At 44.6% G+C, this 23,357-nt stretch overlaps 2 protein-coding genes across 3 annotated transcripts in view; one reads left to right on the forward strand and one right to left on the reverse strand.

The window, feature by feature from the left end:
* LOC109646914 (adhesion G protein-coupled receptor L1-like) overlaps window positions 1–14,047 on the forward strand; it is a 28,914-nt gene extending 14,867 nt beyond the window's left edge. For both annotated transcript variants that reach the window (XM_069530668.1, XM_069530669.1), the window contains 21 exons: window positions 593–800; window positions 1,360–1,624; window positions 1,738–2,077; window positions 2,159–2,452; window positions 3,639–3,742; window positions 3,862–4,047; window positions 4,159–4,197; window positions 4,303–4,483; window positions 4,574–4,696; window positions 4,917–5,134; window positions 5,218–5,391; window positions 6,509–6,721; window positions 6,878–7,098; window positions 7,189–7,255; window positions 7,375–7,463; window positions 8,955–9,123; window positions 9,223–9,372; window positions 9,471–9,567; window positions 9,662–9,772; window positions 10,725–10,748; window positions 11,085–14,047. In XM_069530668.1, coding sequence (XP_069386769.1) covers window positions 593–800; window positions 1,360–1,624; window positions 1,738–2,077; window positions 2,159–2,452; window positions 3,639–3,742; window positions 3,862–4,047; window positions 4,159–4,197; window positions 4,303–4,483; window positions 4,574–4,696; window positions 4,917–5,134; window positions 5,218–5,391; window positions 6,509–6,721; window positions 6,878–7,098; window positions 7,189–7,255; window positions 7,375–7,463; window positions 8,955–9,123; window positions 9,223–9,372; window positions 9,471–9,567; window positions 9,662–9,772; window positions 10,725–10,748; window positions 11,085–13,066 — 5,255 coding nt within the window. In that variant the 3' untranslated portion in view covers window positions 13,067–14,047. The remainder of the gene's footprint in view (window positions 1–592; window positions 801–1,359; window positions 1,625–1,737; window positions 2,078–2,158; window positions 2,453–3,638; window positions 3,743–3,861; window positions 4,048–4,158; window positions 4,198–4,302; window positions 4,484–4,573; window positions 4,697–4,916; window positions 5,135–5,217; window positions 5,392–6,508; window positions 6,722–6,877; window positions 7,099–7,188; window positions 7,256–7,374; window positions 7,464–8,954; window positions 9,124–9,222; window positions 9,373–9,470; window positions 9,568–9,661; window positions 9,773–10,724; window positions 10,749–11,084) is intronic.
* A 1,118-nt stretch (window positions 14,048–15,165) lies between these two features.
* Window positions 15,166–22,554, reverse strand: LOC109627434 (phospholipid phosphatase 3-like). Its single transcript, XM_020083954.2, has 6 exons — window positions 22,050–22,554; window positions 18,983–19,140; window positions 18,591–18,871; window positions 18,411–18,468; window positions 16,620–16,796; window positions 15,166–16,030 (listed from the first exon to the last, which is right to left on the reverse strand). The coding sequence occupies exons 1-6, from the start codon at window positions 22,153–22,155 to the stop codon at window positions 15,932–15,934; spliced, it is 879 nt and encodes a 292-aa protein (XP_019939513.1). The 5' UTR covers window positions 22,156–22,554; the 3' UTR covers window positions 15,166–15,931.
* Window positions 22,555–23,357: the final 803 nt, after the last annotated feature.

The raw sequence follows: 23,357 nt of genomic DNA on the forward strand, positions 1-23,357 counted from the left end.
CATGCCTATTTGCATGCCAGTGTGAGACTGTACAGTATACATATGTGTCCATACAGTTATTGACATGTGGGTGGACCAATCGTTGTGCTCGGTGTAACTAACCTGCCCTCTCATTCACTTCAAGGCAAAATTTAGCCCCGCCTTCTGCGTCCCTGATTCTACCTCACACTCTTTTTTCACTCTTTTTGCACTAACCCACAGACACACACACACACATGCAATCACACACAAAAGGACAGAAACACACTCACACACCTTTCATTGCAGTGTCCCTGTTGTATTACTCACCACACACACACTAACAGTGTGTGATTACACGTTTACCTCTCTTCTGTTGCTTGCCTCTCGAGATCAGCACAGGTGTTTTAAATGCCTCTCTCTTTTTCTCCTCATTCTTTTTTTCTTAATCTCGCTGCACCAACTGCATCTAATTCAATCCATTTTTCATGCATCGATCCATTTTCTTCCTGCACCTGCTCCACGGTCGCTCCACTCTTTTTCTCACTTCCTTCCCTGCTCTTTCCCTCCCACCCTCTCTCTCTCTTTCTTCTTCCTCACATCCTGCTACTCCTCTCTGACTCCCGTCTTCCAGTTTTCGTATGTCCTGGCTCGCTGCTCAGCATCCAGCCGACCTCCTCCTTCCTTGAGGCAGAGCATCAGTCTGGTGCGTGGTGTAAGGACCCGCTGCAGGCCGGGGACAGGCTATACGTCATGCCATGGACGCCATATAGGACAGAGGTGCTGTATGAGTACGCCTCCTGGGACGACTATCGCCAAAACAGAATCACAACCACCTACAAGTGAGTAATGTCTGTGTGACACTGAATGTCTTATGGACCCAGACAAAACAAGCAATCAATTTGAAGAGGTGTCCATGGGTCCTCTGGGTCTATAAACAATCTTTTTTAATTAATTTTTACGATAAATAACTTTTATTTGCTCTTGAGGGACAACTTCATATTCAGTTCAATCAATTTATTGACACAGAGCAGCATTTATTTTCTCAAAGAGAGATTAAAACCCTTGACAACTTTAAATAAGCAAAAATTAGACCTGCTGACTTGACCCCAGATTGATCAACAGGTCATTTCATTTAGAAGACAATTCTGAATTTGCCTCCCTGAGATCTCTAGAGTTCATCAGCTGACGTACAGAGGCAGATAAAAATCCAATCCACCTAAAACTGTGAAGAAGATTTTGTGTTCCTGTAGACACCATGACCTAAAACATCAAGCTGATTGTGAAATATGTTTCCAGGACCTTTAATTCTATTTCTCACTTAATTAAATCAACCACCTCTTCATTTAAGACTGTAACTCCACATGTGGACTACATATTTCTTGTCATTGTCTGTCCTAGGTTGCCTAGCCGTGTGGACGGTACAGGCTTTGTGGTTTATGATGGCGCTGTGTTTTACAACAAGGAGCGAACGCGCAATCTGGTCAAGTATGACCTGCGGACCCGTATCAAGAGCGGTGAGGCGGTGGTGGTTAATGCCAACTACCACGACACCTCACCTTACCGTTGGGGAGGGAAGTCAGACATCGATCTGGCGGTGGACGAAAACGGCCTTTGGGTGATCTACTCTACTGAAGCCAATAATGGACGCATTGTGGTCAGCCAGGTAGGTGCAAATGAAAAGAAATCAATGTTAAAAGAGAAAGGAAAAAAAGCAAAGGTTTTTAAATATGCCAAAGCTCTCTCACCTCCCATGTCTCCACTCTTTCCTTTTTGCAGGTGAACCCATACACCCTGCGGTTTGAGGGTACATGGGCCACCGGCTTTGACAAGCGCGGGGCGAGCAACGCCTTCATGGCCTGTGGTGTGCTCTATGCCGTGCGCTCCGTCTTCCAGGACGATGAAGGGCAGGCAGAGGGCCGGGTTGGCAGCGACATGGTGGTTTACGCCTACGACACCAGTCGTGGACAGGAGCTGCCTGTTCAGATACCGTTCCCCAACCCTTATCAGTACATATCCTCCATAGACTACAACCCCAGAGACAACCAGCTGTACGTGTGGAATAACTATTACGTACTGAGATACCCGCTACAGTTCACTCCGCCGCCGCCCACTAAAGGTTTGCAGAACAAGTGAAGATGTGTAATTGAACATGTGGTGAATCTAGAGAATGAACTGTGTTTTCATCCTCCACCCCCAGGTCCCCTCTCCTCTCTGATGACGACCGTACGCTCCTACACAGCTACTGTCGCTCTGACCCCGGTGCGACCGTCGGCCTCCCACCCAATTGGAGTCATCAATCGAGGGCCCTTTGACCAGCGGCCCATCACAGCCATGGTCCCTCTGACCCCTCGCCCTCCACTGCGTGTCCCCTTGGCTCCTGGAGGCCCCGGCCAGGTGGGCGGATGTGAGGGCCGGGTGGCACGAGGGGTGCAGTGGCCCCCTACTCTGAAGGGAGAGACGGTGGAGAGGCCGTGCCCTAAAGGTTCACTTGGTAGGTGTTGCATGTGTGAGCCTGTGATGTCAGTGCACGTGTGTGTGTGTGTGAAATCTGCACGTGTGTTTCTGTATCTCGTTTCCCTTTGAAATGTAGTCGGGTGTCCTCTCTTTGAACTGGCTTTCAGATGAGAGAGTAGAAGCGATAGAGAGGTTACAGTGTTTAGACGAAGTGAGTTCATCAACTCCTCCTCTCGCTGTGCAGCTGTCTTCCTCAGCCTGGTGCTCCCTCTGAGGAGAGGCTGTTATGAACATAATGTAGACAAGCCTGTGGTGCATCATGTTAATCGTGTTGGGCCTGACTTAAGCACAGAAGTGATGTTCACACTGGAGCATTATGTAACTTTAAATCATGTTCAGAACTGAAACGAGTGTTGCTGTTGTCTTATACTTGCAACTAATATGCAGAACTGGTGGGTTCTAGATGCTCTGTTTTTCATTAAATATCCCACAAACAGATATAAAAATAGATATTTAGTTCAAGAACTAGAACTAAAGACTTCTTAGTTTGGTCCCTGTCCTATCCACTAACATGGAGGCAGTGGGACATATAATGCAGCAAGCCACTGGGTTTGTGAGATGCTTTGGCTTCACTTTTGGGGAGCTGTCATGTTGTCCATCTTTATGGTTTTACCTCATAGTTTCGACCAGCACTAAAGAACAGACAAAGTAAGTGACCAGCTTGTGAAGAAACTTCAACAAACCAATAAACTAAATGAGAGAACAACCATTTTTATGATGAGGTGATGAAGACAAAACCCCAAAAGCCCAACGTAGTATAGTGATGGTGGGCAGAAACATGACTGCAAATGAACGCTAATGTCACTCCATGTATTCCTCGATATAATCATTTTATAACTTTATTACTTTATAAAATTATATTATATTTAGGGTCCACCTTTTTCTAACTTATTAAGAAGTTAATCCATCCCCAAATGGTCAAAACGTATATCAGTGCAGATACCTTTCCTGACCAGAAACATCCAAAAAAGATTTTAAAAAACTATTAGCATCATTTACAGAGACATATTTATTTTTTCTTCATATTTTTAGATTTCATTTTTTCCAGGTGTACAGTATATTTCATGAATATTTTGTGTCAGATGATTCACGTCAGGATCTGTAGAACATGACCTGTCCTCTCTCCTCTTGGACTGTCTTTGTCATGGTGTGTGTCTCTGCAGGTATAGCCTCCTATCAGTGCATGTCATCTCCAGTGGGCTGGAGCTCCAGAGGGCCTGACCTTTCCAACTGTACCTCTCCCTGGGTCAGCCAAATTGCACAGAAGGTTAGTCACACACACACACAGTCACACACACTGTGCAAATGTCCTAAAGCCAGACAGCAAGCCGTTCCCCCTTGAATGTCAAAATATTTGACATTATAAACGCCCCCGCCTCACTCTAGATTAAGAGCGGAGAGAACGCAGCCAACATCGCCGGGGAGTTGGTCAACCTGACCAGGGGGCGGATCTATGCCGGTGATGTCAGCATGTCCGTCAGGCTAATTGAACAGTTATTGGACATTCTGGACTCCCAGCTCCAAGCCCTGAGACCAGCCAATAAAGAGTCTGCAGCACGCAATTACAACAAGGTAAATGCTTCCTGTTGTCAGAGTGGATGTGTACTTGACCTTTCCTGGAAATGAAAGCTGAAAATGTCAGACTATGATGACTCTCACTATAAATGCTTTTGTTCTTTTCAGCTGCAGAAGAGGGAACGCACCTGCAGAGCTTACGTTCAGGTAAACGATAGATAGAAAGACAGACAGACAGACAGACAGACAGATAGATAGATAGATAGATAGATAAAGATGGATAAATTAATAACAAATCTTTCTTCTTGTCAGGCTGTCGTTCAGACAGTTGATAACCTGTTGGGTCCAGAGGCTCTCGTGTCCTGGGCTGACATGAGCAGTGTGGACCAATCACGCTCCGCATCACTGCTGTTAGACGCAGTCGAGAAAGGGGCGTTTCTATTGGCCAACAACCTATACGAAGGCCGTTTCAGTGACAGAGCACCAAATGTTGGTACGTGGCGGGTCAGTGGGGTTTTTTTTACACCTTGTGGAAAGTCACCAGCTAATCCAGACTTCTGTGTGCGTGCCTGTTCATGTACAGATCTGGAGGTGTATGTGCTAAACACAGAGGCGGACATACAGGACCTGACGTTCCCTCACTCCTACGACAGCGACAGCATCTTGCAGATATCAGCTCTGGCGCTGCAGCAGTACAGCAACAATGGTCTGTGACATGCAATGAGACTCATGAACATTTTGTACAAGTAAATCTCAGAAGTGTACGCAGCACAATAGACCATGGATAGGACAAGTAATGGATTGTGGAAGTGACACTAGTTTTTCATTATTAAAGTAAAGGAAAAAAGTCATTAACCTTATGAAAAAGGATATAAATGTCCCCCTCTTCACTGTGTCATCCTCTCCTCTTTGGTTGTCCTCTGCAGGCCAGGTGAAGCTGGTCCTCTCTCTCTATAAGAACTTGGGCTCCTTCCTGACAACCCAGAATTCCACTCTGAGGCTCGGGCTGGGGCTGGGCCAGGGCTCAGAGGTCAGGCGTAAGAGCCTGGTGGTCAACTCCCATGTGATCTCTGCCTCTGTGCACAGAGGATCCAACAGAGTGTACCTCTCTGAGCCCGTGATCTTCACCCTCAGGCACCTGCAGGTGTGTTTACCTCAAGATTAACACCCAGAATGAGCGAACCTCTGGCTGTGAACAACGTGGTCACTGTGTGTTTGTCTCTGCAGCTGGAGAACCACTTTGGCCCCAACTGCTCCTTCTGGAACACAACAGGGTTTTCTGGGAGCGGCAGGTGGGCGACGCAGGGCTGCCGCTTGCTGCACACCAACAACACACACACTACCTGCGCCTGCAACCACCTGTCCAGCTATGCTGTCCTCATGACTTATCAGCAACCTGTTGTAAGTAACACACACCACAAAAACAGCATGTCACACTATTAAATTCACCGTCACAGCAGACAGAAGCAAAATAATTAAATTTTTACTGCCAATATATCTCATTGAATTGTTCTATTTTCTTAGCCTGTAAGAGATTAACCATTTATACACACCATATCCTAGATTATATTTATATACACCATCCTCACAACTACAAAAATACAGATTACTCCGTTTTTAATGTTGTTCCTATCTGATTCGTTTCTGATTCGTTAAGTCAATTTCTGAAATATAATAAAAGGTTTAATTTTGAATAGATTTCAAAGTTATTTTAAAGAAGTACTTATGTAAAGTCATTCATTCTTATTTGCATAAAGCTGAGGTACCTATAAATTAATGTTGATACAATGTGTGATGTTCATTTATTTTTTATTTATACATTAACAGGGTGAGGGTTAGCACACAACATAACTAACTGCAGTGAAATATATACTAAATTACATTGTACTTAATTGTTGTACATAATTCATCACTTCAAAGACAAACCGTTATTTTCTTACATTAGTGTGTATGTGGTCAGCAGCTGATGTGAGGTTATAATGATTTTTTTTCTATTATCATAATTCTTGCATTTATGATTAAGTGGTGCAATGACCGAGAGATTGAAAGGCCAATGTTAGACATTAATATTACTAATGCTTTTTAGACTCCCAGGAGCCAGACATTAATTTTATAAATCCTCCAACCTCCATCTTCATACTCTTAAGTCCTCCTGACAACTATGCACCCATTCGCAATAGCACAGTAGGACTTCACCCCCACTGCGCTCTCCGAAATGCTGTTTAAAAATCAAGCAGAGAGGGGGTGATGAATGTGGGTTGTAGCTGTAGGAGAGAGAGAGAAAGAAAGAGAGTGATTTAAGCTGCAGGGTATTTTCCTCTGCCAGGAAATTGAATTCAAATGTTGTTTTTGATGAGTGTTTATACCATATATTTGACACAAGGACACACAACCAGAGGCAAAGACACACACACACTTCATTCCTTAACCACAAAAATACTCATCACCGACCTGCGTCAACAGCATTCATACATGCACGCTTTATGATTAACTTTGTATCTTCTCTCCTCTTCACCAGTTCGGGGTCGGCGTAGAAGAGCTTCTGGTCTATGTGGTTTCTTGGGTTGGCATCTCTGTAGCACTGGTGTGTTTGGCCACCTGCCTTACAACCCTGTGCTGCCAGGGGGCACCCTGGCACACAGACCACAGCACCATCCACTGCAACTTGTGGGCCAACCTGCTCATCACTGAACTGCTCTTCCTTGTTGGCGCCAACAAGACACAGTACACAGTGAGTGCTGAGATACTAGACTGATATAACACTGAAGTATTGGAAAGGCTAACAATATGTATAATACTAAGGGTAATATTGTGGTATCAGAAATGATTTGATATGGTTTGTAAAGCAGCTTTTTGGGGCCTAAAGTACCATTGTGTCACTCTACAGGTGGTGTGCTCCATCATTGCTGGCTTGCTGCACTTCTCGCTGCTCTCAGTGTTTTGCTGGTTGTGCCTGGAGGGGGTGGAACTTTACCTGCTGCAGCGGGAGGTATTTGAGGGTCGCAACTCCAGGAGGAAGTATTTCTACCTGTGTGGCTACTCCATTCCTGGGTTGGTGGTGGCCGTGTCTGCAGCAATAGACTTCAGAGGCTATGGCTCAAAGACGGCGTAAGTTGACTGTGTATTTGTGTAGATGAGTACATTTATTTGTGGAACCAATTCCAACATCAGTATATTTCTTGGTGTGTGTGTGTGTAGATGTTGGCTACGAACAGACAACTACTTCATCTGGAGTTTCCTTGGACCTGGTGCTGTCATCATCATGGTGAGAGTTCATGCTCACACACATCCCAAACTTTTCATATTAAGCACGAACATGTTATCAATTTATGTTGAGTCATTATTTAACTGTGTTTGACCTTGTTTCTTCCTTTTTGACCTCAGTTGAACCTTGTTGTCTTGGTGATGACCTTACATAAGATGCACAGCACCGCAGCTTTGAAGCCAGACTCCAGTCGCCATGACAACCTGAGGTTCGTATAGTGCCTTAGGCTCTTCTGTCGTGGGTGATTATGAGCAGAGCTGCACTTAGTAACAAAACAAAGCTGAATTATCAACTGTAACACGTCCTGGACTGATAAATACAAACTTTGATTTTCTTCTCTCAAAATTATCCTCTGGGAAACCTGTGAAAATGTTAAAGTGATTAAAAAAAAAAAACTATAACTTCCCCCTTATCTGTAGTGTCAGGGTTCGGTGGAGGGTGACGTGAGAGGGGGGACAGGGAACGGACTCAGTAGGGAAAAAGGGAAGGGAAGGACAAACTGAGGGGGAAACGTGACGAGAGCTGACGGGACACATGAACAGAACAGAACCAGAATCGAGATGACGGACAGGACCTGACCAGAAACGACAATGACGAACCAACAACCACAAGGGGGGAACACAAAGACTTATATACACACTGGAACTAATGAGTAACTGGGGACAGGTGGCACAAGACAAACAGGTGAACCTGATGAGGGCAGGAAGTCAATAGGTGAAAACACACAGGGAGCAAGGACTACAAAATAAAACAGGAAACACTGAACAAACTTATCAACAAGAACAAAATACAATAACCAAGACAGGGATGAACACAGGAGAGGCACAGGGTGAAACATAGCGAGGGACAAGGAGGGGAACACAGAGAACACAGGAGAATCACCGGGTGGAACATAGTGAGGGACAAGGAGGGGAACACAGGAGAGGGACACAGAACAACGCAGGAGAATCACAGGGTGGAGCACAGAGGAAGGCAGAAGGGAACATGAGAGGAACACTGAAAATACATAACCGTGACATGTAGCAACATTTAATGGGTTCTCTCCTGACCCAAAACTTGTAGGTTTCATAGAAATCCATTGGTAATCCTTTTTTTGGCCTAATCTTGCTCACAAACTAACATACAAATCAAGCAACGGGTGAAAACATTACCTCCTTGGTGAAGGTAATAAAACAGATGTGATAATAATACAGTCTTTTTTTGTCTTATTACAGCTCCAGCATTTAAGCAGCATTTTTAGTTAGTTTCAAGTCTTTCACAGCTTTTGGAAAACTACAGTGAAATGTGCAACAGCAGCCTCGATGGCTCCACAAAAGTATACAGTCTCTACATCCTTGAAAAGGTCAAACTTTAGTCAAGCTCTATAAATGAAACATAAAAGGAAAATAAACTTGCATTTGATAAAGTATAAAAGAAAGCTGTGGTGGCTAGAGGTTATTCCAAGTTTAAAATGCATCTGCATCCTCTTTTTATTCTATTTCTTCAGTTCCTGTTTCAAACACAAGACAGCTTGTTGAATTTGGGTGTGTTCACTTACCACCTAACTCCTTTGCTGTCTTGTGAAATGGAGAGTTAAATATTCTGTATTTCTCTGTATACTTGCTCCGATAGATTAAGTTGTTGCAGGAGCTTTTCTTTTTTTCAAAAATAAGATATAATTTATCTGTGTCCTCTTTCCCTTCGGTCTCTATCTCTGCAGGGCGTGGGCCGTGGGCTCCCTGACGCTGCTCTTCCTGCAGAGTGTCACCTGGTCCTCAGGCCTGATGTTCCTGTCTGCTCCCTCTCTCCTCCTGGCTTATCTCTTCTCCTCCCTCAACACCGCCCAGGGCCTCCTCATCACCATACTGCACTGCAGCCTCGCCAGGAAGGTCAGGCTCTGTGTGTGTGTGTGTGTGTGTGTGTTCTGCTCCTGTCTGTCATCATGTACGTTTTAACACATACATTTCATGTTTGAATATTCCGACTAGGGCCAGAAGGACTATGGCCGATGCCTGCGTCTCTCGCAGTGCTGTGCAACCTCCTCTTCCAGCTCTCCGGACTCGATGAAGGGTTCTGCCCTCCGGTCCAACAGCCGCTACACGAGCAGCCAGAGTCGGAGAGCCACTGCAAACAGACAGGTACTCTACAAAACAATGCGCCTCTCTCTCTTTCTCTCTGTCTTTCTCTCTGTGTGTCTGAGTCAGTTTTGACCTCTTGTGACCTTTTCCGCTCCCAGAGTCGCATCAGGAGGATGTGGAACGACACCGTTCGCCGGCAGACCGAATCATCTTTCATCGCTGCAGATGTGAACAACACTCCTACTCTCAACCGAGGTGACGATCATGCTCATTTGTCTTTTAAATCTCAGCCCTGTGGGTGAGGGATGTTTGGCATTTATTTTCTCCCGCTCCTCTCCTCCACCCTCAGCTGCTTTGGGAAACCACTTCCTCACTAATCCAGTGCTGCAGACTCATGCTGGAGCCTCCCCCTATGACACGATGCTGGCCCAGGGATACAATCAACCGTTCACCTCCACAGGTGCCTCTCAGTACAGTTTACTGGGATTCTTTCGCTGCTCTTCTCTATTTATTTTTTCTATACAGATTACTCTCTCCTCTGCTTTCTGTTGCTTTATTTGCCTGTCCTTTTACTTTTAAAAACACAGTAAGCTTGTGCAAGACCCCATTTGGACTTGGTATTAACATCCATCCTGAGAGATCCGATCACAAGTGGACATCACTGTTCACAATTAAAATGTGTCTCCGGTGACAACTTGTGATTAGATCTCATGTCCCTGCTCTATATACACAAATAATCACACATGTTATTTGTGTTCACGAAGACCAAATCGGTCTTTTTTATGGATGTGTTTGTGTATGTGAATGAGAGAGAGACAGGGACAGAGAGAGAGGAAGAGAGAAAGCAAGTGAGTGGAGACAGAAAGGGGGCTGAAAGGATGAATGTGCAGCGTGGTCTACTATAAAGAAGATTTTACTTATATTTATTTCTCATTTGAAAAAGAGAACCAGTCATCATGTGTTGGTCAGTGTGGACACTGAGGTGATGGCTATAAACAAAAACGACATATGGTCACTGAGAAGCGTAAAAATCAGGTGAGTAGTTGGTCCTTCACATGTGGTCCAGGACTCATTTGCATTCACATAGTGAAAACAATGTGGTGGCATGTGTCACAGACCAACTCCGGATGTTGTTTTACTGTTTGATCTCTGATCTCAGGACTCTTCTTGGTGCATTCACACATGTAGCACTGAACACTTGTGATCGGATCACTCAGGATGGATATTAATAAAAGGGCTAAACAGGGTCTAAGACTTTTGCACTTTAATTTCTGTACATTGGGAATGTTTGCAATTTAAAGCGCAAATGTTTTGTTGTGTCTGTCTTTTCTGATTTTCGTTTTTCAAACTGTTTGTTTTTTACATGTTTTTGATGCTCTCCCTCTCTGTCTCTCTGTCTTAACGTGGAGCAGTAGGAACCTTCAGAAACAAGCAGAGTACGAGCTCCTTTATTGTGCTCACTTAAAATCATTGAGCGCCACTTCCTTGTGCACTGTTGTTCTATTCATAGATCTGTGCAACACTTGCACACAGTAACGACTCATAGACCATGAAAGCATAATATGCATCTCCTCCATGTGCCTGCACACTGAACATTTTCATCAAATAATATTGTTAATACCTGAATCTTCTTGGTAATTCTGCACCCTCACTAGAGACAGGAAAACTAAACTCTGCACTCTCATGCATTCATTCATGTGCATCGCTTCATGTAATTCTTTAATTGCATCTCTGTCCTGCTGTAACTGTAGTCCTCCTGTTTCTCCTAACAGAGGGTGGCGTGTCCCAAAGCCAGGAGTCCTGTGGGTTGGACAGTGTGTGCCTCAACGGAGGCTACACCCCCAACACCTTCACCCTGCATGGTCTGGGGACGACACCTGGGTCCCGAGCCGGAGTGGTGGGTAGCACTGACCTCCTGAGAGAGGGAGGAGTCGGTATCGGAGGGGAGGACATCTCACCAGCCCTACTCACCCCGCACGGAGCCACAGATCTGGGCAGTGCTGGAATGCGCCGGAACCTGTCTGACGCTGCAGCGCTGGAGAAGATGATCATCTCAGAGCTGGTGCAGAGCAACCTAAGGCCCTCTGTCCCCATGCCGGTTCCTCCCGAGCGCTACGGCAGCCTGGCGAGGCCTCATCACCACGATAGGGCGGCCCTGATGCACACTGCCACACTGACTCGACACCCACAGCCAGCCCAGGACGGCTGGGCTGCCACCATGCAGCCAAACACACACCACAATGCACAAGATGGCTGGTCACATACAAGGCACCACACACAAGACGTCGAGACACATGCCACAACACGCGGGCAAGATCATGCTACAACGCCACGCTTACAAGATGGCTGGTCGCATGCATATACTTCTGGAGATACTGAGTCCCGTGAGCTTCTTAAAGACGGGGACAGGTCGCAGCTGCAAGGCACTCTGGGACGCCGCGGGCTACAGGACAGGCAGCAAGCACGTCCCCCTGATGTTCAGGCTCGGCCTTACTCAACACTCAGCCGCACCCCTGGTACTCTGTCCCGCCACCGCGGCACGGTGGAGTCGAGTGTAGGGACGGAAAGAGAAAGAGAAAGGGAGAGAGACTGGGATCGATACAGGGACAGGCCCCTTCCGCCTCCTCCTCCCCCTCCCCCACAGGAGTCTGAGCCCCTCTACAAGGCTCTGGAAGAGCCGCTGCTGTCGAAACAGAGGGAGGCAGGTGTGGAGGCGTGGAGAGGTGGCCAGAACAGAGAAAAGGAGGAGACATTTCACTTAAAAAGGGACGGATTGATTGAGGAATGGAGGGGAGGAGCCGAGCGAGGGAGGGATGATTCTTTTACCTCTCAGAAAAGAGACGGAGAGATTGATGAATGGAGAGGTGGAATGGAAAGAGGGAGGGATGAACCTCATCTGTTGGAGAAGCGAGATGGAAGATTGGAGGTGTGGCGAGGAGGAGCGGAGGCGGAGAAGGAAGAGACTTTCATAACCCAGAAGAAAGATTTCGGGATTGAGGTATGGAGAGGTGGGATGGAGAGAGAGAAGGAAGAAACCTTGTTTTTAAAAGACAGAGATGGATGGAGGGCAGGGGTTGAACGAGAGAATGAGAAACAGAAGGATAGAGCACTGGACGTGTGGAGAGGAGGGATGGATGTAGACAGGGAGGAATCTTTCCTGTTTGAGAGCAAAGATGGAGGTTTAGATGGGAGAAAAAGAGGGAAAGATAGAGGGTCTCTTCGGTATCATGGCGAGAGGGAGGATTCAGAGAGCTTTGCTCTGCCTTTGACCCCTGATCTTGACCTTGATCCTGACTCCTCACCAATCTACGCCAGAGATTCAAACCCCTCCCCACTCTACCCGGGGGAACGAAGCTCGCCGCCACTCAGCATCTTCCCCCGAAGCTCTCCCCCGACAAATATTTTCGCTCCACGAGACACCAACTCACCTCCCAACAACCTCTACTCTCGACACTCCCCCCAGGTGTACAGCCGAAGCAGCTCCCCTCCTCGCTTCTACACCCGCACCTCCCCTCCGACACTTTCATACCCCGACAGCAGCCCTGAAGGTCCGGAGGAGGTCAGCCCTGCCGGCCAGCGGCCCGCCCTGGAATTGCCCTACAGCCTGGGGCGACCCCCGCTGGGGCCACGGCCCAATCACCTGCAGACCTTCTACCAGCCGCCGCCGCTGGCAACCAATGGAGACGCAGCTTACACTGCAGAGCCCACCTCTGAGGGAGACGATGGACAGATGCAGCGGGTGACCAGCCTGTGACTAGGGCGGTGGTGATCGGGGCATAGAAACCAAGGAGGAGAAGGACGATGGCGATAATAACAACAACAAATGATGATTATGATGATCAAACTGATGGAAATGATGATGCGTATGATGATGAAGAAGATGCCAAGGAGGGATGAAGAAGGTACCGAAGATGAAAATGACAGCAATGGCTCCTCCCTGCTTCTATCTCCTGATCACCACGAGATTCCCCCCTCTCCATGTTTTGTTACTTTTCTATGACTGTGATCCATTTCTAACTCTTCCTCCTCCTCTTCCTCTCCCGCTCCTCTCCTTCCTGAAACCCTGCTGTGTCTTCCCGTCTCATCAGTGCTTATCCTTATTGGCCCATAGTCTACGTTTCTATGGATTCATCGGCTGGGTGTCGCCCCCTCCCTGTAGCAAGCAAACAGTGTGTCAAAGAAGCACTAATGTGTTGCCAAAAAATCCTTTCAAAGAACATGTGCATGACTTTATAGTGGCTTTACGAGGCTACATACCATAGGAGGGAAGTGCTGAATGCATATGTGCGAGTGTGTGTGTGTGTCTTGCTTGATGAGCATGCGTGTGTGAAAGGGCACGTGTGTGTGTATGAGCGTGTGTGTGCGTGTGTGTATATATACATCATTCTTGTATAATTAATGTATCACAGTGAAGCATTTTATCAATATCAACTGGGGGGCTTCTTACACACAAACCCCTGCTACTGAGTTTGAACTCTTGACCAATCCCATTTCACAATAAGACCAAAACCTCCGCCCCCCTCAAACACCTCCTCCTCCAACCTCCACCTGCCAGGTGATGGAACTCGTTGCCGTGGAGTTTGTCATAGCAACAGAACTCTTGACTACGGAGCCAGAGATCATATAAAAACCTCAGAACTTTTCTGCAACCCCCTGAGATCCTTGTACATATCGACCTCAAGTGTTCTGATTGTCTTGTATTGCTATTGAAGTTCAAGTAAACATGTGAAATAAATGTTTTGGTCTTTGTGTGGATGTACAGAGAGATGGAGGGTTTCAGAAAAAGGAGAATGACAGTAGAAACGATGGAGAACATGAAATTTACATACTTCCTTTAAATCTCTTGGCATACTTGAGGAACTTTTACTTTAAATACATACTGTGTATGCACACTATCTCTGACAGGGGATATTTGACTGATATTTAACTTTTTAAATACTTTGAGGTTAAAAGTATAAAATATATAAAAATAGCCTATACTTTTGCACAACTTAAGTTTGCAGGACAAAAGTATTACTACTTTTACTTCAGTTAAGGACCTGTGTATTTGTGCTACATCTGTTGATGAAAAAAACATATAAACTGTATATACTTTTTTTACATGGTGCTGTTTAAATAGCTTTATTGGCCTTAGTGTTGTCTTCGGAAAAGAAGAAAATTACAGTTAAAAAACAAGTCAGAGGAGTATACATATACATGAGTGAAAATAGTAAAGTAAGGTTTAGCTATGGTAAACTATTGTTGCTAAATAATTAGATGTTGGACTCCTTTGTTGTGGACTCATCACATAAATTATACTCATTATTCAAATTACCAGTGGCAAATATTTTATTTCCCTAAAGGTGTTCTTGAGATATCGTGTTCACAAGAACAGGACGTCACCATGACCTTGACCTTATACCTTTGACCACAAGAATTGAATCAATTCATCAAAATAAGCGTTTGTACTAAATTTGATATTCCCTTCCTGAGACCTTCCTGCGTTCAGACCAAAAACCTCACAGTGACCTTGACCTTTGACCAGCAAAGTCCATTAGACCATCTAATTCTAATGAGTATCCAGTCCAAATGAAATGAAGAAATTTCCTCAAGATGCTCATGAGTGATTGTGTTCACGGGAATGGGACCTACAGATGGATGGACAACCTGAAAACATAATATAATAATACAAATCAGTCAGATGATGTGTAATTGTGAGCATAGCCTCTTCCAGCTCATAGTTTTGGTTTAACTGCAAGACGTAGAGTGATGGTCTTTTAAAAGAATATGCATTAAGATGTTAATTCTTTACTCTCAAAATGATTATGTAATTGTATTTGAGTAAAAGACACAAAGTGAACTAAAATAGTCCCATTTTTTTAAGAAAATTGCCTTTTTCTTTATTGATCAGTGTGCTCTTGAAATAGTGAGTAGCCAAGAAAAATGCTGTACATATTAATATAAATCCAACCAAAAACTAGTCGCAAATGCATTCTTCTTCTATATTCAATATCTATCACATTCTCATAGTTATTCTTTTATCAGTAAACTACAAAATATGACATCGAAGTGGTACAATACACGAGGAAAGAAAATTGCTTTCTTGCTGTTTGTGCTTCCTTCAACAACCCAACCATATTCAATGGCATTATGTAGAAAATAAAAGAAATCAGATACACATTTGTATAAAATACATTCTACATAGCAAATCATTTTAAAGTGGTAATTAGTAATACTAACATGGAAAAAAGTGCTTTTACAGTATCATTCGATTTGTACAAAATCTGTATATATTTACAGGTGACGTTTCGAGTGGTAGTGGTCGCTGTGTGTGTTCAGTCTCATCTCACAGGTAAGTATCACATGTTAAGGTCATTCACAAGGACAAAAGGTCAAGTGCTCATGCTGATTATGCAACACTCTGGCGGAGCAGGCGCTGGAGTTTTCAGCTCGTTCCCTCTTCCTTTCTCACAGCTCATATGTCCTTTCACTGTTTCTCTCTCTGTCTGAGCACTGAGGTATGTGGTTGGACTTCACAGGAAATGGTCTCACATTCTTCACATCTCTTGTTTATCCGAGGCAGACTGTAGGCAGCAGGTGGATGTTGGTACCGGCAGTCGGGGGGTGGTGGGGGCCAGGTTTAGCAGACAGTGTGGTGGGGTGACAGGGGGGTGTCCAGGGTCTCAGTTGGAGAGAGGGCTGAACTGGAGCTTTTAAACATGGAGGAGATGTGGAAGGCCTGAGAATACACCGAGAGAAACGGGTTACTGCAAGTCAAAATGTCTTTTTTGAGCTGTCAACTAGATTATATATCTGCTCTTTGACGAAATACATACATGCTGGTTTTAGTATCAGATTTATTACCAAAATAGAAGAAAACAATCTACATGGGTTGAACATGGCTCATAACACAACTTAGTTTCAAATCATCTAGGACCTTGTAGGACCGATGCTAACATACGATGTCTCTACATCATGAGCTTTTCAAATCAATGCTGAAACTCAAACGGCTTGGGACGACTCATCAGGAAACGTCAGGTGAGAATCCTTCTACTTCATACGACATTTCTGTTGAAAAGTGTGTGTGATGCTACTGGATTCATAACTAACTTAGCTCTAGCAAACTTATGGGTTATATATGTGTGTGTGTTTTAGTGTGGGGTTGGGGAGGGGGTGTAAGTAAGTGTCAGCCCCACTTCCCATCACTGCATTCTCAAGGCATGTTTTTCATTTCCAGGGAGAGACACTTCATCCAAACCTTAGGGGTAAAGTTACACATTAACAGACTTGCACTGATGAACAAAAACCAGCAGACGAGGTATACTGACCACCCAGTAAGCAGTGAGGGCTCCCTGTATGTAGCCTGTCAGCACGTCGGACGGGTGGTGCTGGTAGTCTGAGATGCGGGTCAAGCCTGTGTAGACCGCCAGCAAAACCAGGAAGAACTGCAGCGCCGGCCTGAGCAGCCGAGCCCCACGCCACGTCAGCCTTGCCTGCAGGTAAAACTGCATCACAAAAACAAAACAGTGCTAATTAATGCAACAGTGCAGTCATCATCACAGCCTTTATTCCAACCTTACCCTGTCTTTACAAGAGTATCTCACCATTTATTAGTGCATGTTCCCTGATCTCCTGCTGTTTTAATTTGCTGTTAAAGCTCTTTACTGTTAATTCAGACTCAAACTCCACATTTACTTGAAGTTCAGTCACCACAGAGCTGCTATGAGTCACGTTTTTTTAACACAAATACTATCTTCCCTCACTTATTAAATCTAAGTGTTGAAATAATGGCTTTTATTCTAGGTATGACGGTGGGTTGAATGTATTTAACTAGAAAAGCACTCAGAGAAGGTATTCCTCTGCTAAGACTTATTGGCAACCATATCACCATAATGCATATTGAGATCAGATCTAATCTGGTTCATAAACAAACAGATAAACGTACAACAAAGAAAAGGATAGGAGTGAAAACATAACCACATCGGCAGGGGTAAAAATAAGGAAAAATGGTTTGGGGAGTAAGAAACTGATGTGGATCTCAACCTAATCAAATAAGAGAATCATAGTGGAATCGGGTGGCTGTGGCTCAGGAGGTAGAGCGGGTCGTCCACTAACCAGAAGGACAGTGGCTTGCTCCTCTTTGCATGAATGTGTGTGAATGGGTAAATGGCAAAAACTATACTGTCAAGCACTTTGAGTGGTCATCAAGACTAGAAAAGCTACTGTGGCTGAGGGGCTAGTGCAGTTGTCCTCCAACCAGAAGCCCTTACCGAAGTGTTCTTGGCAAGATGCAGAATCCCAAAAAACGGCCCCTCATAGATGTTGAATGCCCTAATTGTAATTGTAAGTCAGCATCAGCTAAATGAAATGTAAATAAAGACCACTCCCCACAAGCAAAGTCTGCCACCAGCACAATAGACACTGCCATTCGCCATAATATCAAAACAACAAATGAAGTAATATGTTTTGGAAGAATGGTATTTTTCCCTCCAGCAGCTTCTGATGTCTCCAGTTTTGATGACAATGGAGATTAACAACTCTGTTGTCGCTTACAGTAAGTCCTTCCTTTACTAATCATAGTACAGCACTACAGAAACATGAGGAAGTATTAGAGTTAAGGAAAGTAATCACAGATCAGCAAGCAGAGATTGCAAACACACACACACACACACACACACACACACACACAGATATGCACACATTCACATACTGTATGCAGGCACTTGCAAGCATGAACACAAAGTTTCAAATACACATATAAATGCAGGAGCTTACACACACACACACACACACACACACTCGAACACAATAGAGGAGAGCAGTGAGGCGGTGAGGCGAGGTCACACTCCTCCCACAGCAGAACAAAGCTGTCCCTGTTTGTCCCATTCCTCCATTCAGTTCCTCTCTTCCTCCCTCTGCTCTTTCATGCTCCCTCGTTCTGCTGCTAACTGGACTGATGATGGGTCCCCGTTTCATTCACTCCCGCTTTGTATTTCATACAGGGATGGTAATTGGAAATTGGAGAGACAGTAAATTGGGTTTGCCGGTGTTTGTGTGTGTGTGTGTGTGTGTGTGTGTGTGTGTGAAAGACAGAGTAGTAGACAGATAGAGATACTCACTGCTAAATAGAGCATCGTGTACATGGCAAAGGAAGCATGGCCAGAGAAGAAGGACTTCCTACAAACGTGGAGAAATATTTATGACATTATAAGTTCAATTTATACCTACTTCTTATATTATTATATTATTAATTATACCACAATTTACACTCACACACACATACATACATACATACATACCTCGCCTCTTCCTCTTCCTCTGGCTGTCGGCAGGTCACTGTTGCAATATAACTTCCTGGCGTGCAGTTGAGTGATGCATAAGTGACCCCACACACAGAGAGGAAGTGTGGTCGTAGCCGGCCCACACTCAGCTTGGCCATGTTGGTCAGTGATTGGCCGATGCAGCAGCCAAACAGGAAGCAGCCCAGCTCCTTGTACAGACAGGACACGTACAGGTTCCTGACAAAGGACTTGGAGCTGACGCCTCGGAAGCGTACCCTGTAACACTCCCCGAGGACGATCTGGTGTGAACACACAACCGCCATATTACAGTCTCCCTATCCTCCTCACAAGCTGGGACATGGTATACATACAGTTTGAGTAACAAGGTGACTGCTATGATGTGCACTCACTGTAAGGCCGGTGATGACGATGCCACCGGTGATGAGTAATTCATCTGGTATGGCCTCTCGGTGCAGATGAGGATAGGTGATGCTGGGGTCCCCACACATAAAGCCCCTTCTGTAAGGACTCACTGCCTTCAGCTCACATGCGAAGAAAGGGATGGTGGCTGCAAAGGAGGAGGAGGAGAAGGGAAATGAAAAGAATTTGATGGAGTGGGATATGGTTCGGTATTAGAAGAATCCCTGGGTGGGTACAGATATTCCTCTTTGTGGTGAGATAGGTGAGGTACTGGAGAGGATGAGAGGGAGGAGAAAAGTGGAGTAAAACTAGAGGTTGAGAAAGGGAAGGATTGTAAAGCTGTTGCCCTGCAGGGTACAGCATTTTTTTTTTTTACATTTTTGCATCTGTAGTGTGTTAGAAACCTGTGTTATCACATTAGCTCATTCAAACATTATCCAAAGTTTTTGCTGGGGGGGTTGGTAGGAAAAACTGCAGAGAAGGTCCGGAGCCTCGCACTCGGTCATTTGCGTTCTCACGTACAGTACAAAGAATGTCGGGTGATTATCTGGAGTTCAGAGCCTCTCTGAAAGCAGCTTCAGGGAGCACAGTAAAAAATGAGGTTACGTTTGATATACATATGTCCTATCGTCATCACCTGTGTGGGTCTATAGCCACTGATTGGTTTGTAGACGGAGTGCATGTGACATCCGCTAACTTTTTGGAATTAGGTGCATAGATAGTATTTCCGTTTGAATGGAGAAAATCAATTAACTTATTTTTGTTGCAACTGTAATGTAATTATGGTATTACTAGCATTAAAACTTGGTCCATTGGTTTTCTGAGGCGTCTTTCAGACCTGTTATTTTGGTTTGGCCTTTACTTAAGATTCCGAATGTCCATTCCACACAAGGTAAGGGTGGAAACGCCCTCAGTCTCATCACATTTCCGTTGGAACCAAAATAAGATCTAATACCCAGCATCAATGGACATATAATAAAACTGACAGGAGATATGACATAAGGGGATTGATGAAAGAGTAGAAGGTCAAATAAGGAGTAGTTTTACAGCAAAATAAGGGTGGGAACCAGGACTTTTCTCCTGAGAACCTAACGAGTTAGACAACTGTGAGGAATGTGAAGGTCACAACAGAACTGCTCCACTGGGACGAAAGACGCTTAAGTGACTGTAGAAAGCTCCCACGTCCTGACTGAATACAGACCGAATCCATTGAGACTGGAAATAGAAGAGTGAGGCAGGCCGAGCTCAAAACAGACCGAGTCTGGACTGCGCATGAGCAGTGTGTGTGTGTGTGTGTGAGTGTGTGTGTATGTGTGTGTGTATTTGTGTGTGTTGTGTGTATTTGTGTGTGTTGTGTGTGTTGATGAGAAGAGAGAGGGGATTTGTTTGTGACTTCAGTTCAACTCTCTCCTACAAAACAAAGAACGAATGCTGCAGCAGCTCTGAGCCAGAACCAGCCTCACACTGTCTCTGTCTGTCTCTGGTTGTCCTTGCTTTTCTCTCTCTCTCTCTCTCTCTATCTCTCTCCATCCATGTCTACACATTAGAGAGAGGAATGAGAGAGAGAGACAGAGAAAGAGAAAGAGAGATGTCTTGGACGGCTCCGTCATTTCTGCACACGTCCAATCGGTTGTCGGTGCAGACTACCTCTCAGTCCAGCTTTTTCCAATATAACCTACATTACATAACCACCCTACATTCACATATAGGAAACATGGGAGGGAGGGAGGGTCAACGATTACAGCAGTCACACACACACACACCGTGCATTTATTTATTTATAACAAATACAATTCCCCCCTGGCTTGACTCTACCCTGAGAACGGGAGGTTGTCATGGAAACTGTAGAATTCCCTGGGCAATGCACAAACCAGCTGGCACGGAGGGGCTCGGGAGCGCGCATTAGTGGAAAAAACATTGCCAGAGATACATGTTGATGGAGAGAGAGAGAGAGAAACTTTCTTTCTATTTTTCCTCTCTTCTTTCTTTCCTGCTTTCTCTCAATTTCTTCACAAACCCGAAGTTAAAGGTCCAGTGTGTAAGATTTAGGTGAAAGGGATCTATTGGCAGAAATTGAATATAAAATAATCTTAGCATTATTCTCACTTGTGTGTTTCATCTAAATTGTACAAATTGTTGTTTCTTTACCCTAGAATTGCACCTTTATATTTAAATACTTCGGGAGGGGGTCCTCTTTACAGAGGCTGCCATGTTTTTGACAGTTGTCCAGACTGGACAACTAAACACCTTTTGAGTTTTCATAAAAATTTAAGGCTACCACTGTTTTTTATGTTTGGAAGGGGAGGGTAAGGTGAGGGGTATTCAGCTGAAACATGCAAATTCAACACTTAATTCCACACACTGAACCTTTAAGTAGCTGCATGATATTCTGCAGACGGGCTTGAATGTCTTTGTTGACTAAATAAAAGAGGCAGAAACAAAGTGGAGAAGAGCTCAACGTGGTTGAAGTTAACCCTCACTACACTAGGAAGGATTGAGGTTTCAACTGTCATCAACAAACTTAAGAATGAATGGAGACTATGTGTAAGAATATAAAATTCGGTCCGTTATCGTGATAATCAGTTATTCTCTCAATCAATTCATTTTGCCTTATTGTATGCCATTTAATATTAAAACTGCTTTTAATCAATATAAACTGCCCCTCAGCACACCAGTATAAGTAACTGCATCGTCTGCATTTAAATGCATTCTCACACTGCATGCTGGACAAAATAACGGAGACATTTATGATATATGCTTATAATGTATATGCTTAGTATATTACTTAGTATATATACAATATGACATTGTTATACTTTAATACTGTAATAATATTATACACTTGTTATATAATGCATTCCAGTACAATCTAAATCAACAACAATGACCATATAGCAACTGCAAACTTTCAGATTTGTTGTATTTGCTGTTAATTGCACTGCAATTTTGTTGGAACACTTAATGAACACGTCAATAATAAAAACATTCAGCCTTGCATTCAACAGTTAGTTAACATCTCTCGTGTACCTGCGCTGAAGCCTGTATATTTATATTTACCAAGGAAGAGGCACAGGAGGTCTAAGCCGACCAGAAGTTTTCTTTTGGACAAAGCCGGTCCAGTTATCTCGATGAGTTTCTTCCCGGTGCCGTTCTCCATCCCCATCCCTGCTGCTGCTGCTGCTGCTGCGGCCAGGCTGCTCTTGTTGTCCGCCAGTCTGAGCTGGAGGTCCGCGCTGGAGACGCCGGCGCTCTGTGGCACAAATCTATCCAATATGACGACTATTGGCTCAGAGCGTACAAACTTGTTGGCGTCAGAAACCGTGGGAGAGTCCTCGAACTAAACGCTCATGTGCGAGGCTGCGGGGAGAGAGGGGACTGAGGTGTGAGCTGCCTCAGCACTTAATGCGCTTCCCTCCTCAGCACGTGTTGATTAGTTGTCAAAGTGGCATTTCCTTTTTACGCATTTTGGATTTCATCACAGAGTCTGCAGGGTGCAACGTCACCAGAAAGATATGCAGCGCATGGAAAAATCCTCACTGGTTGCAAAAGTCATCTCCTGGGGGTAAGGTCTCTCTCTCTCTCTCTCTCTCTCTCTCTCTCTCTCTCTCTCTCTCTCTCTCTCTGAGGTGAAACGCATCAATGCCTCACAGACGTGAGTGACGGTGATTGGCCAATTCTCCATAATTGACCTTTCACCTGCTTTTTAATTGAGAGTTATAATAGAAAGTTAGCTTTGCCTGACATATTTGCAGGTCATATAGGATTGATTGCTGGCCCTCTCTACTCCCTGTTGTCTCCTTAATATATAGGTACAAACTTATGAGCATGCAACTTATTAAGTATTCAAGTGACATAAGAACACAACATTAGCCTATGCAGTCCAAAGGCACAGGGTAGATAGGGGAGGAGACAGATGTCAGACCTAAAAATCCATCTCTTCAAGGTCTATGTAGCTTCATGGGCCAAATGAATAAATTAAATAGTAGAGAGACATCTGGAACAACTGCGAGAATAGTGTTTTTGATGAAGGAGTATCTGATGCCTCAAATTGTGAAAATGGTTATGTGCAATAATTTATGATTTATGGGTCAGCTTTTAAGTGACCTATAGCTTATATTAACAATTTATTAACCACATTCGTTTGGGAAATACACATATTAACTCTCTTGCTAAGAGGTAAATCATGTGTGTACAATACAGGCAGCTGCTGGTTATAGCATAATGATAAAGATCCACATGATGACAAGGATATAGGGAGCGATCCATCTATCCAGAGGTAACTGGCCAAGTAGGGTATTCCAGACATCCATCTCCCAAACCATGCTCCCCAGCTCTTCCTGTGGTATCTTGAGGCGTTTCAGGCCA

This window comes from Paralichthys olivaceus, chromosome 8 (assembly GCF_024713975.1).
Source record: "Paralichthys olivaceus isolate ysfri-2021 chromosome 8, ASM2471397v2, whole genome shotgun sequence".
Lineage (NCBI taxonomy): Eukaryota > Metazoa > Chordata > Actinopteri > Pleuronectiformes > Paralichthyidae > Paralichthys > Paralichthys olivaceus.

Bases quoted from the DNA above. Each gene is read 5' to 3' on its own strand.
- LOC109627434 (XM_020083954.2), bottom strand. From the start codon at position 22,155: ATGGGGATGGAGAACGGCACCGGGAAGAAACTCATCGAGATAACTGGA. The intron at 19,141-22,049 runs GTAAATATAAAT...CCTCCTTTGCAG, and splicing joins CCTCCTGTGCCTCTTCCTTG to CCACCATCCCTTTCTTCGCA. The intron at 16,797-18,410 runs GTGAGTATCTCT...TTTGTGATGCAG, and splicing joins ACACGATGCTCTATTTAGCA to TTTTACCTGCAGGCAAGGCT.